Genomic DNA, 12,240 nt, shown 5'->3' on the forward strand with positions numbered 1-12,240 from the left:
AGGCTGAGGCATCATGCTGTGGCTTTTACCCAGTGCAGGGATATTTTGGGAGCACGGTGGTGGCCGCAGTGCCCCGGGTGTCAGGGGGATGCCCGCTGCACTGGCTGATGAAAGCTGCCCTTTGGTCGCTGGCAGGCCCAAGCTGGGAAATCAAGGAGGTTTGTCCCCAGATAAAACAGCCCCAAACTGAGCTTTGAGCGGGCGCTTGCGCAACGGGGACCCGGCTCAGCGTGTGGGATCTCAGCGGGATGAGAAGGGGGCATTGCCTCCCGCTCCAGGAGCATCCCACCCCAAATCCCGCAGGAGACTCCCCATCACCCACCAGACCTTCTGTCTGCCACGGGGCTCAGACTGGGCTCACTGGGTGGTGTTTAGGGGAGCACACGAGGGGGACTGGGGAGGTGGGACACGGTCAGGGGCTTTGCAGTGGGGGCCAGGATTTGGGGGTGGGCTGTGGCTCGGCATTTGAAATCACCCCGCTGGAGGCAGAGTGACCAGAGCTCCATTTGGGATTGCTCCAGGTGGAAAGCAGCATCTCCCCGTTGGGTGATGTCCTGCTGGGACACAGCTTTGATGCTCCCACTGCAGACCACCCCTCTCCAGTCCCCAGCGAGGTGGTACCTGGTTCCCAGCCCCTGTTTGATTCCTGGGAACCCCATTTGGAGGTAGAACACCGTGAGCACACCAGGAGCCCCTCAAACCCCACAGCTCCCAGTATGGCAGTGCCATGCAGCTCCTGTGCTATCCCAGCCCCCAGTGCCTGAGGGATCTGGACCCTTCTGGCCAAGCAGGACCCTCTCCCTCACCCCATCCATGCAGGTGGTCCCAGGAAAAACCAGCCAGAGCCTGGATTTTGCATTTCCACCCATTTATTTGGGAAGCTGCACCAAAATGTTGTGTAATAAATTAAAGCAGAGGCCATGTGGGTGCATGAGGAAGGGGAAGGCAGAGTGGGATCTTCGGCAGAGAGGATGGAGCACCAGGGAATCCCAACAGCTGCAGGAACTGAACGTGGGAATAGCTGCAAAACCAGTGGCACAAACCAAATCTGTACCTTGAGTGTGGTCTTGAAGGTAAAGTTTGAGGCAAACCTCCCCTTATGGGGGCACCAGGCTGGAGGAGACCCAGCAGGGGGCTGGGAGCAGGGGAGGAAAGCACAAACCCAGGGAAAGGGGAAGCACACAGGACCTGGAAGCTTGGTCCTCACAGCTCTGTGTCCTCCAGGGATCAGAGAACTTTGTCCTGTCACTGCTGTTTTGGGGTTCTTGATGAAGTCGTACCCTTCATCCTCCTCTCCCAGGCCTTTTATTTGTGCCCCGTTCTGTCTGTTCCCAAAACTGGATGCAGGAAGGTTTGTTCCAGAAGGGAAACAAGCGGGACTGCCTTGTCCTGCAGACTCCCACGTGGAGGAAGCAGCTCCATTTCTGCATCTCACTCTGTCCCCAAGGAAGCCAAGTCCCAACCCCTCATCGGACACCGAGTGTGAACCAAGGGGGGCCCCCACACCAGAGGGGAATAGAGCACCAGGAATGTGGGATCAGCTTGGGAACAGCGCAGGCAGGGATGTCCAGAGTCATCAACACCCACAGCCCAGCTTGGGCAGTCGAATGTGGCCTTGGCTCTGTCCCACATGTCCCCAAAGCCCCCTGCTCCAGGCGCTCTCTGAAGATTCCCTGCTCCCCCTGACGAGACCCTCTCTCTCCCAACCTTTCCAAAGGGGTCCACTGAGGGCTGACTCCAGCTCATGGAGCTCTCCAGCTCCCTCCCCCTCCACCAGCAGGACGGTCCTGGAGAAGGGGGGGGGTCCCACCACAGCTCCCCCAGCCCTAACTACAGCCACAAGCATCAACAATCATGTCGGGAATGTCAGTCTTGACAATATTGCTGTTGCGATCGAAGTAGAGGACGGAGAGCGGGCGGCGCCGCGTGGGCACGCAGCAGGAATGCCCCGAGGCCTGGATGTTGTTGGCTTTGACGAGGTTGAAGACGGCTGTGTGGAAGGAAGAGGCCATGCCAGGGCTGCCTGCCACGTGCAGAGGGCACTGGCCCACACAGTAATTTATCTGGTAGCCCTCGGGCTTGATGATCCAGTCGTTCCAACCAATGTCGCGGAAATCCACGTAGTAATCCTTGCGGCAGCAGAGGTTGGAGTTCTGGCTGCAGCGGAGGCTGCGCTTGGCCACGTGGTGTTCGGGCTCCCTCATCTTCACCTTGGCCACTAGGAAGGGCTGGTGGGACCAGCTGGCGTTGACCTGTGCCATCACATCGCTCCCATCCCCGCGGCTCTCCAGTTCCAGCCGCAGGGTCCGGCTCTGCCCCTCGAAGAAGCTCCGCAGGGCCGGCAGGAGCGGGAAGGAGCGCCAGCCGCTGCCCGTCGTGCTCAGCTGCCTCTCCCCCAGCAGCGTGTGGTTGCCCCCGGCCACAGCCCCGGCTTCACCGGCCAGGAAGATCCTCAGGGTGAGGTTGGCCCGGGGCACTCGCAGGTAGAGCCAGAGCTGAGCCTGCAGGATGCGAATGTCCTCGTCCTGCGCCTGGCTGAACTGGAATTGCAGCCCCAAACTGGAGGGAGATGTGAGATCTGAGGGGAGAAAGGGATGAGGAGGTGAGCGCTGAGGGATGCTCCCCGGCCACCCAGCGAGTCAAGACTTCCAGCTCTGTCTGTCCTCCACCCTGCCTTGGGAAAGCAGCCTCCGGCAGAAGGGGAGCCTGCTCTCACCTGGCCCTTCTTCTCACGGGGTGAGGCTGCGAAGCGCTTCCAGCCCCCCAAGCCAATCCCGCAGCTCCCAACTCTAACTACTCAGGAGTCCCAGGCACCCTGAGGACCCTCATATTTTGGGGGGACCGGCATTTGCAGCCCGGCAGGAGCAGGAGAGGGACCACCTCCCCCTCCCGGGCTGAGCCCTCGCGCAGCAGCGGCACCGGGACATAGCGAAATGTGGATGTGAATACCACACCGGGCTCTCACTGATGCGCGACGGGTGCGGCGACTCCCGAGCTACGCACAGCCCGCGTGGCTCCGGGTCCCCGCACACCCCGCGGGGCTGCGCGTCCCTGGGGGTCCCCAAGGCGCAGGACACGGACCCCTCGCCCCGGGGCTCACCGGGCTCTCCCGCGCCCCGTCGGGCACCGCGCACCCACCTGTCTCCGCGAAACTGATGATCTCGTAGCTCTGCTCCTCCTCCTCCTCCCCGGGAACTCCGGGGCTCCGGCGGGCGCCTCCCGCCTGCAGCCGCCGCAGGGCGCGGGCCACGGCGGCGCGGGGCACAGCGTGGGCGAGCCGCGGCCGATCGCGGAGCCGCAGCTTTTCCAGCAGCTGCTTCTTGGCCACCTCCTCCAGCAGCCGCCGCTCCGCGCCCGCCGGGCACGACGGGCAGCGCGGCTCGGCCGCCGCGTACAGAACCACGGCCAGCAGCAGCCACGGGCCCGAGCCACGCGCCGCCATCCGCGCCCACCGGACGGCTCGGGATGAGCACCGGGAGCGGCACTGACGGGGCGGGACCGTCACCGGCACCGAGGGAGCGGCACGGAGCGCACGGGAGCGGCGTGACGGGACCGCGTCGATGGGACGGGAGGGGCACCGGGAGCGGCGCCGACGGGACGGGAGCGGCACCGGGAGCGGCGCGGCGCGGCCTGCTTTGGGCACCTGCGGCCGGGGGCGGTCCCGCCGCCCCCCCGCCCCCCGCCATTGGCCGCCGCACCTGCCTGTCCCGTCCCGTCGGGGATTATCGGGATTAGCACCCCACCCCCGACTCCCCGCGGGGGGGTCGGTGAGCAGCCCCCCCATCCTCCCCCGTTCCCGGTCCTCGCCAACCGTCGGGGCACTGCGGGAGGAGTCCCACGGGGGGCCGTGCACCGGCCCCCGCCGTGCCCGCGTGGGTTGAACACGAGTGAGGGGTGCGGGTCATACAGGGGGAAGTTCACACGGGTGTGCACGAACAGTGGAATGTGCAGAGCCGTGGGCCAGGGGCTCTGCCTGCGGGGCACCCTGGCATCTGCCCACGGGGAAGAGAAACCCCGGCCAGCCCCACAACGGGCAGCAGGATCCTCCAAAACCGTCAGGGAGTGAGGGCTGGGGCAAATCCTGGCCAGCGGAGGAGCCCCAGCACCGGAGCAGGCAGCCGGAGGCATCCCAGCTCCGCTGCCCATCCATGGATGCCACAGACCTGTCCCCAGCCTGGGCACTGTCCCCCGGGCACCCTCGAGCCATCCTGGCAGTGACAGTCCCGTTGGGTGTTGTCAGAGGACCCAGGGGGCTCCTGGGATGACCCCGCAGCTCCTGGGGACTGTCACATCTCTGGGCTTTTGTCACTCCCTGCAGGTGATGGGTTTTGGGGTCTGAGCCCACCCCTTGGACCACCTGGTCCTTCCTCAGCCTGGGGCAGAGCTGGGAAGGGCCAGTGAATGCGTGCACCGTGTGTTCCCTCCTCCTCACAAAATAAAAAGGGGATTTGTGTGTCCTGAGGACTCAGGAGGTGACAGCCAGTGTCACATCAACCTGAAGATGTTTCTTGGACTATTTGGAGCGGGATGTGCAGGCTGAGGCAGGGCAGGGGCTGGCAGAAACCTCACGAAAGTGATGCAAGGTGCCACGGTGTTGGGGGATTGGCAGAGCCCAGCTGGAGCAGGGAATCCAGGGAACTTGAAGCCCTGCCAGGCCAGTGCTCCAGCATGTCCTGTGCCCACTGCGCCGTGCACCGACTCCAAGGTCTTGACCACATGGAGCCCCTGGCCCTGGCCAAGCCAGAGGTGCCATGTAAACAGAGTCTGGGAAAAAGCACCCACCGGAGGTGATGCAACCTCGGAGCAAGGGGCAAAGGGCTCAGCTGGCTGGGCCCGCTGGCAGCTCCCAGAATAGCCCAGGAATGTCAACAGAGAAGAAGGAGTGGGCACAGGCTGGCCCAGGAGCACAGATCCCACAGGGCCTGGGAGCCCTGGCTCCCAGGGATGGAGCAGGTGGCACTTCCAGCCAGGCACAGGGCACACGTGCTCATGGGCAGAGATGCTCCCACATGGAGAGCAACTTCTTAAACCACCTGGAGTGACAGGACCAGGGGTGATGTCTTCCCACTGACAGAGGACAGAGTTAGGTGGGGTATGGGGAAGCAATTCCTCACTGTGAGGTTGGTGAGACACTGGCACAAGTTGCTCAGAGAAGTCCCCCCCATCCCTGAAGTGTTCAAGGCCATGTTGGACTGGGCTTGGAGCAACCTGGCATGGTAGAAGGTGTCCTTGCCCATGGTAAGGGCTGGAACTGGATGAGCTTTAGGGTCCCTTCCAACCCAAACCATCCTGGATTCTATGATGCGCACTTCCACACGTTCGGGCCCCCTCTCAAATTATCTGGATACCTGCTCCATGTTGGACAGGCTCCTTGTGCCCCACATGGCCATTCCCTGCTGTGCTGTATTCCCCCATCCCTGCCAGCTCCCAGAGCCAGGGTTGGGGCTGTGGCAGAGCAGGAAACAGGAGACAAAGTGTGGGAAAACAGATGAGGCACTCTCCGGAGCACCCACCCTCCATTCCAGGCTGCGAGTGGGGTGTCCCCAAAGGGATTAACCCTGTTGAACCTGCCCGGATCCCTCTGCATGGGGCAGCACCCCATGAACCCCCATACCACCTCCAGCTCAGCAAGAGCATCCCAGCCCCAGCCCCTCGCACCGCGTGCCCCCCGGCACGCTCCGGCCCCCGGATCTAGGGCAGGGGTCAGCGCGGAGCTGCGGCGGCTCTTGCACCCATTGCATAATTGTGTTGTTGATTAAGCGGTTCCCAGAAAGCAAAGCCCAGGCACTGACCTGACCAAAATACCCCCCAAGGTCCCCCTGGGCCCAGCACCAGGTGCACTCATGGCTCCGGGGCCTCTGACCCCGTGGCCGCTGGGGCGAACGTGGCACCTGGTGACCTGACCCGGAGATGACAACGGCTGGGCTAAGCCAGGACCCCCCAGGAGTTTGTGCAGCAGCACCTGAGCATGGCTCATGGAATCATGGAATCATGGAATCATGGAATCTTAAAAGCTGGAAAAGCCTGGGTCATTGAGTCATTAACCCAGCACAGCCAAGGCCACCACTAAACCACGTCCCCAGCTGCCACATCCACATATTTTTGAACACTTCCAGGGATGGTGACTCCACCACTGCCCTGGGCAACCCATTCCAGGCTTGGTCACCCTTTCCATGATGAAATTTTCCTTCATCTCCAATCTAAACCTCTCCTGACACAACTTGAGGCCATTTCCTCTTGCCCTGTTGCTCGTTCCTTGGGGGAAAAGCACCAGTCACCACAATTGGTGGCACTGGCTGGGAATGGGCCATGAGACTGGGAATTAAACATTAACTCTTTTCAAGGCAAGGGAAGGGACTGTTAGAAATTCCCACCCCTCCTGGGAGCTGGACCTGCCCAGGGGGCACTTGGCACAGTGTGCTTGGACCTTTGCTTCCGAGGCTGTTGATTCTGGCAAAGGGTCCTTCCATCACATCTGTTCCCTCCTGGAGTGGAGACCAAGGGGACATCGTATCTGTCCCCATCTGTGTCACATCTGCATCTGGATTGGTTCCATGGATTCTGTGTCCCCAGGGCATTGCTGTGCTGGGGGGCTGCAGGGTGGGCTCCCCACTGGCCTTACTGGTCCCAACAGGACAATCTCCCAGCACTGGGCCTGAGCCACCCCTTCCCCTCCTGGGAGGTCAGGGGACACCAGCAGAGCACGGTGTCATGGCAGGGAGGAAGGATCCCTGGCTCCAGTCACTCTTCCCTGACTGCACCTTGCTCACCCTGCGTGGGAAGTGCCACTTTGCAATTCCTGAGCCTTGGCCACCCCGTGCTGTGGGTGAGGAAGGGGCTGTCGGCTGCATCCAGGTGCCTCTTTCCCGTGGGAGTGGGACAAGCCTCAGCTCAGCATCTCTGGCCTGTGCTGCTTGAGCTGTAGGGCCACAGGACCAGCCAAGGGCTCTCTTGTCCCTTCCCTGGTCCCTGTGTGCCCACAGCTGCTGCATCCCAGGAAGCTTGGCACTGGCTCCAGGGAAGTTGTTTGTTCAATAAATATAGACAGTGAAATGAGGCGTTGGAAAAAGAAGGGATAAAACAAACACCAAACCCTCTCTGGGTTTGCGCAAGCGGCCTTGGATCCCAGACGGGATCGATCCCCGAGCCTTCCTCCCTTCCCCTGTGGCAGGAGCGCTGTGGGCCCAAGGCACCTGGACCTGGGTGTGGGGAGATGGAGGTTCCTGCTCCAGCAGGGCTGGTGGGAGGATGTGTGCAATGCTGTCACACGCCTGTGGCCCTTCCATCCCTTCCATCCCTTCCCGTGTCGCCGGTCCTCCAGGGCGACGCATCCCTGCTCCAGCCGGGGCTGCTCGTGGCTCGTGGCTCGCTCCTCCTGGAGCAGGCAGAGGATGTGAAGCTGGGTGGGGAGAGGGTCTGAGAGCACCTCCTCACTCTTCTGACCCTTTCCCCACCAGGATCAGTTCTGTCCCAGCCTTTGGGGTTGGTTGTCAACCCTTGGAGGTGGATCCCAGGACTGAGGTCACCTGGCAGGGGGTCCCCATTCTGTGGGGATTTCATGGGGGCACCTGCTACAGGGTGTGTGCACGTGGCCAAGCACTGTCACCTGCTCCTGGCTCTTCTTCTTCATCGTCCTCCACATGGGACAATGTGCATCCTGCCCTGGCTCCAGCAGAGCTGCTCATGGCTCATCATCCTGGAGTGGGCAGTGGATGCAAAGCTGGGTGGGGAGAGGGTCTGACACCATCTCCTCCCTCTGCCGACCCTCTCCCCACCTGGATCAGCCGTGTCCTGGCCTCTGGTTGGTTGTCAGCACCTGCAGGGTGAACCCTAAAGCTGAAGTCACCCCTCAGGGACCACCCCAGGACCCCCATCCCAAATGTCCCACCCCAGCACCTTCTCCCCTCTTTTCCAGTCCTCGCACATGGGGGACACGTGGGGAGGGGTGGAGAAACCCGAACCCGCGGTTACGTAACGGGGCAGAAGTGTCGGAGCCGCCCTTTGTCCCCCGCTCTCACGGCCCTGACCTGTCCCACTTCGCTGTCACCGGGCTGGCGAGGGGCAGCGGGCCAGGGATGAGCCGAGGGGATGCTCTGCAGTGGGGGGGGAGCTGGGGCCGAGGGGGGCTGGGGGAGGTCCTGGGTGCTGAGGCTGCCCCAAAGTCCGTCCGCTTCAAAAGGCAGAAGAGTTTCCCCGTTCTGTCCTGATCTGGGACAGGGATGGCCAAATACAAGGAGTTTGGTGGAATGGGGAATTTGGCCCAAGCAAGGAGTGGTGCCTTTCCTGGTGGGAATTACAGACCACCTGTGCCCAGGGGGTTCCCATGCTGTGCCCTGGATCTAGCTGGGATGAATTAGGGGTCCTGAATCCCCTTGGGAAATGCAGCTGAGGGGCAGAGGGCGTGGGAGATCTTTGGGAGCAGTGTGGAGAGGCCCAGTCCCATTGCCTGGGTTTTCAATGGCAGACTGGGATTGTCCCGTGCCATCCCAGGGCTGCCCGTGCCAGGAGCACTGGAAGATGTGCCAGTGAATGACAGGGCACACACGTGCACACACCACTGGCAGTCTTTATTGAACAGCAGCTCGCTGGGATGCTTGGAGAGAGCGACACATTCCTCCCACTGGGATTGATTTCCCTTTCTTCTCCCTGCTCAGCCGCGTGTCCAGCTGAGTGGGGCCATGGGGGCGACCCCTGCCCTCTGTCCTTGCCAGCCCCAGCAGCCCAGGGTGGCCACTGGTGGGTCCTGTGCTGGTGAAGCTGCACCCAGGGTGCCCCAGGACCTTGGGCAGGGATGGCAGGTCCTGATCCGGGCTCTGCAAATCAGGCAGAAGTCCGTCAGTCCGTCAGTCCACCAGTCCGTCAGTCCGTCAGTCCATCAGTCCGTCAGTCCTTCAGTCCATCAGTCCACCAGTCCATCAGTCCATCAGTCCATCAGTCCATCAGTCTGTCAGTCCGTCAGTCCATCAGTCCATCAGTCCGTCAGTCCATTAGTCCATCAGTCCACCAGTCCATCCGTCCGTCAGTCTGTCAGTCCGTCAGTCCGTCAGTCCATCAGTCCGTCAGTCCGTCAGTCCGTCAGTCCATCAGTCCATCAGTCTGTCAGTCCATCAGTCCATCAGTCCATCAGTCCACCAGTCTGCCAGTCCATCAGTCCGTCAGTCTGTCAGTCCACCAGTCCATCAGTCCACCAGTCCGTCAGTCCGTCAGTCTGTCAGTCCATCAGTCCATCAGTCCATCAGTCCTTCAGTCCGTCAGTCCATCCGTCCGTCAGTCCGTCAGTCCATCAGTCCATCTGGACTCCATCAGGAGCCGGTCTGAGGGGCTGTGAGAAAAGTCCCCGGGCAGATACGAAGGGGGAAAGAGCCGTGTGGGAGGTGAGATTGGAGGGGACTTGCACATTCAGCATCACCCTTGGTGCTTCACCCGCAGGAGGAGAAACGCCCTCGGCAGAGCTCCTCCCTCCCAGCCGGGAGCCGGGAAGAGGGAGCCCCGTCCCGCCACGTCCCGTCCTCCCTCCCGCCCCGGCACGGCTCAGGTGCAGCCGCAGGAGTCCACGATCATGTCGGGGATGTCGGTCTTGACGATGTTGCTGTCGCGGTCGTAGTAGAGCAGGGAGAGGGGCCGGCGCTGGGTGGGAACGCAGCAGGAGTCCACGGCCGCCGCCGCGCTCGCTGCCTTGATGCGGTTGAGGACGGCGGTGTGGAAGGAGGCGGCGAGGCCGGGAATGCCGGCCATGTGCAGCGGGCACAGCCCCGCGCAGTAGTTCATGTGGTACCCCTCGGGCTGGATGATCCAGTCCTCCCAGCCGATCTCCTTGAAATCCACAAAGAATTCCCGGCGGCAGCACATCCGCGAGTCCGCGCCGCAATCCACGCCGCGCCGACGGACGCGGTGGGGTGTCCTGGCCTGGGCTTGGGCCACCACAAATGGCCAGTGGGAATCACTGTGGTCGGATGGGAGAGGGGAACCCCAGTCCTCTGGCACCTCCAGTTCCACCGTGAGCCGCGGCGTCTCCTGTCCGAAGAGGCTCCGGACAGCTGCTCCAACGTCCAGCGTGGTCCAGCCGGGTCTCTGCACCTCCAGCCGCGTCTCGCTGGCCACTGTCATGTTTGGCCCCGCCGGGTCCGGCCGCAGGAGCCTGACGGTGACGGGCTGTGCCCCGCGGCCAGGGGAGGCCCAGAACAGGTAGAGGGTGGCCTGCTGGATCTCAGTGCTCCCGGCCACCTCCTGGGAGAAGCGGAAATGCAGGTGGACGCTGCGGGAAGTGGAGGATCCTGCGCACAGAAGCAAGAGCAGAGTCAGGAGTGAAGTGAAGAGGGGACTGATCCTGTCCCACCCCTGCCACGGCAGGGACATCTTCCACTATTCCAAGTTGCTGCAAGCCTCGTTCAGCCTGGCCTTGGACACTTCCTGGGATGGGGCAACTTCTCTGGGCAACCTGTGCCCACCCTTACAGGGAGGAGTTTCTTCCCAAAATCCCATCTAAATCTCCTCTTCTCCAATGTGAAGCCATTCCCCCTTGTCCTGGCACTCCAGGCCCTTGTCCAAAGTCCCTGTCCAGCTCTCCTGGAGCCCATGTAGGTACTGGAAGGGGCTCTGAGGTCTCCCCAGAGCCTTCCCTTCTTCCTCGGCTGCAGAGCTGCTGCTCCTCCTGGCTGGGAAAGGGCTGCCGGGGCCACGAGAGCACTCGGGGCTCCTGGCACAGCTCTGCCCATGAGGACACAACCCCTTCCCCGTGCTCCAAGCCTGGGTTCACCCCCTGGCTCCATTCCAGCCGACGCTCCACCAAGCCAGGAGACAACTCCCCATTGTCCTGGAGTGAGGGAACACAATGTGCCACGGAGCAGCATTGTTCCCGGAGAGCTTTGAGGACACGGGGCCTGTGAGGGGAGAGGAGCCCCCACACCTCACCACGAGGAATTTGGGCTCGGGAAGTGAGGGTGCAGGATGCTCTGTGGGATCAGGTGGTGAGTCTGGGTCTCTCCAAGGAAAGTTGTCTGTGAGAAGTGGGATACTTTTTTTTCCAGTGGTGATATTTTTTTTTTTTTCAGGAGCCCTGAGTGTGTTTTGGGGAGTTTTCTCCTCCCAGAAGCAGCAGATTCAGGAGTGAAATGAGGCACCCAGTGCTTTGGGTGGGATGTGGAGGCACAGTGAGCTGTGCAGCTCCATCCACAAGCTATGGGCTGACAGGAAACCGAGGCTAAAAATCCCATTTCGGAAAACGTGGCCATGTGACCCCTTCACCTCCAGCACAAGGGGGAGGGTTCAGCCGAAGTGGGTAACAGGTGACACGACAGAGCAGCACATCTGCACTCCGTGCCGCCCTCCCAGCCCCGCACGTCCCATCTGTGCGCGGTGCACTCGGCAGGTTCGGGAGCTCTCACACCTCCCGGCAGCAGCGTTCCCCCCATCCCGCTGCACATCCCGGCGCTGCCGTCCACCTCCCAGCTCCCTTCCCTCCCTCCCCGCCGTGCCCCCCGCCCGCAGGACGCGGATCCGCGCTCACCCGGCTCAGCGAAGCTCAGCATCTCGTACTCCTGCAGCCCCGGGCCGGGCCGGGCAGGGACGCGGCCGTCCCGGGGCATCCCGGCAGGGTCCGAGCGCTGCTCCCGCATCCTGCGGAGCGCGGTCAGGAGAGCGGCCCGGGACGGCGGCTGCGGCACGCTGGGCCTGCCGGGCAAGCGGAGCTTGGCCAGGATGCTCTGCTTGGCCAGCGCCAGGAGCGCGTCCCGCTGCGCCCCGGGGGCCAGCGCGGCCACCCCGCAGGCCGGGCACCACTCGCCCTTGGCAGCAGCCGTCCGCAGGACGCTCAGGAGGAGGAGAGCCACGGTGACCGTCATCTCCGGCGGCGAGAGGTGACAGCGTGGGAGTCCCAGCAGTGTCCGAGAAGCAGAATGGGATGAGCCGGCGGCAGCGCCCCGGGGAGCGGAGCGGGGTGGCGGAGCTGGACTGAGCGGCAGCACGGGGCGAGGATGGGCTCGTTCTCCTGACGTGGCCACAAATATTGGCTGATCCCGGGCGAGATAAACGCCCCTGCGCTCCGCCGGAGCCGCCCGGGCGCGGGCAGCGCGGCGCGGCCGCTCCGGTTAAGGTGGAGCCGGGCCGATGGTGCTGCTGCTCGCGGGGCGCGGAGCGGGGACATCGAGGCCACCCCGGTGCCACCTCGGTGCCACCCCGGCGGGGCACGGGCAGAGACGTGGTGGGGACCCCCGGGGGCATCCAGGGTGTCCTGGTGGCGCC

The 12,240-nt window shown here is 63.0% G+C and overlaps 2 protein-coding genes across 2 annotated transcripts; both read right to left on the bottom strand.

Moving 5' to 3' along the window:
- Positions 1-894: 894 nt before the first annotated feature.
- LOC128822887 (inhibin beta C chain-like) lies at positions 895-3,553 on the bottom strand. The gene is made up of 2 exons (XM_054004759.1): positions 3,139-3,553; positions 895-2,578 (listed from the first exon to the last, which is right to left on the bottom strand). The coding sequence occupies exons 1-2, from the start codon at positions 3,440-3,442 to the stop codon at positions 1,827-1,829; spliced, it is 1,056 nt and encodes a 351-aa protein (XP_053860734.1). The 5' UTR covers positions 3,443-3,553; the 3' UTR covers positions 895-1,826.
- Positions 3,554-8,835: 5,282 nt separating this feature from the next.
- Positions 8,836-12,156, bottom strand: LOC128822873 (inhibin beta C chain-like). Its single transcript, XM_054004738.1, is given in 4 exon segments — positions 8,836-10,274; positions 11,507-11,843; positions 11,845-11,913; positions 11,915-12,156. Coding segments are annotated over 4 exon segments (1,377 nt in total). The 5' UTR covers positions 12,143-12,156; the 3' UTR covers positions 8,836-9,531.
- Positions 12,157-12,240: the final 84 nt, after the last annotated feature.

This window comes from Vidua macroura, unplaced genomic scaffold (assembly GCF_024509145.1).
Source record: "Vidua macroura isolate BioBank_ID:100142 unplaced genomic scaffold, ASM2450914v1 whyUn_scaffold_107, whole genome shotgun sequence".
NCBI classification, from domain to species: domain Eukaryota; kingdom Metazoa; phylum Chordata; class Aves; order Passeriformes; family Viduidae; genus Vidua; species Vidua macroura.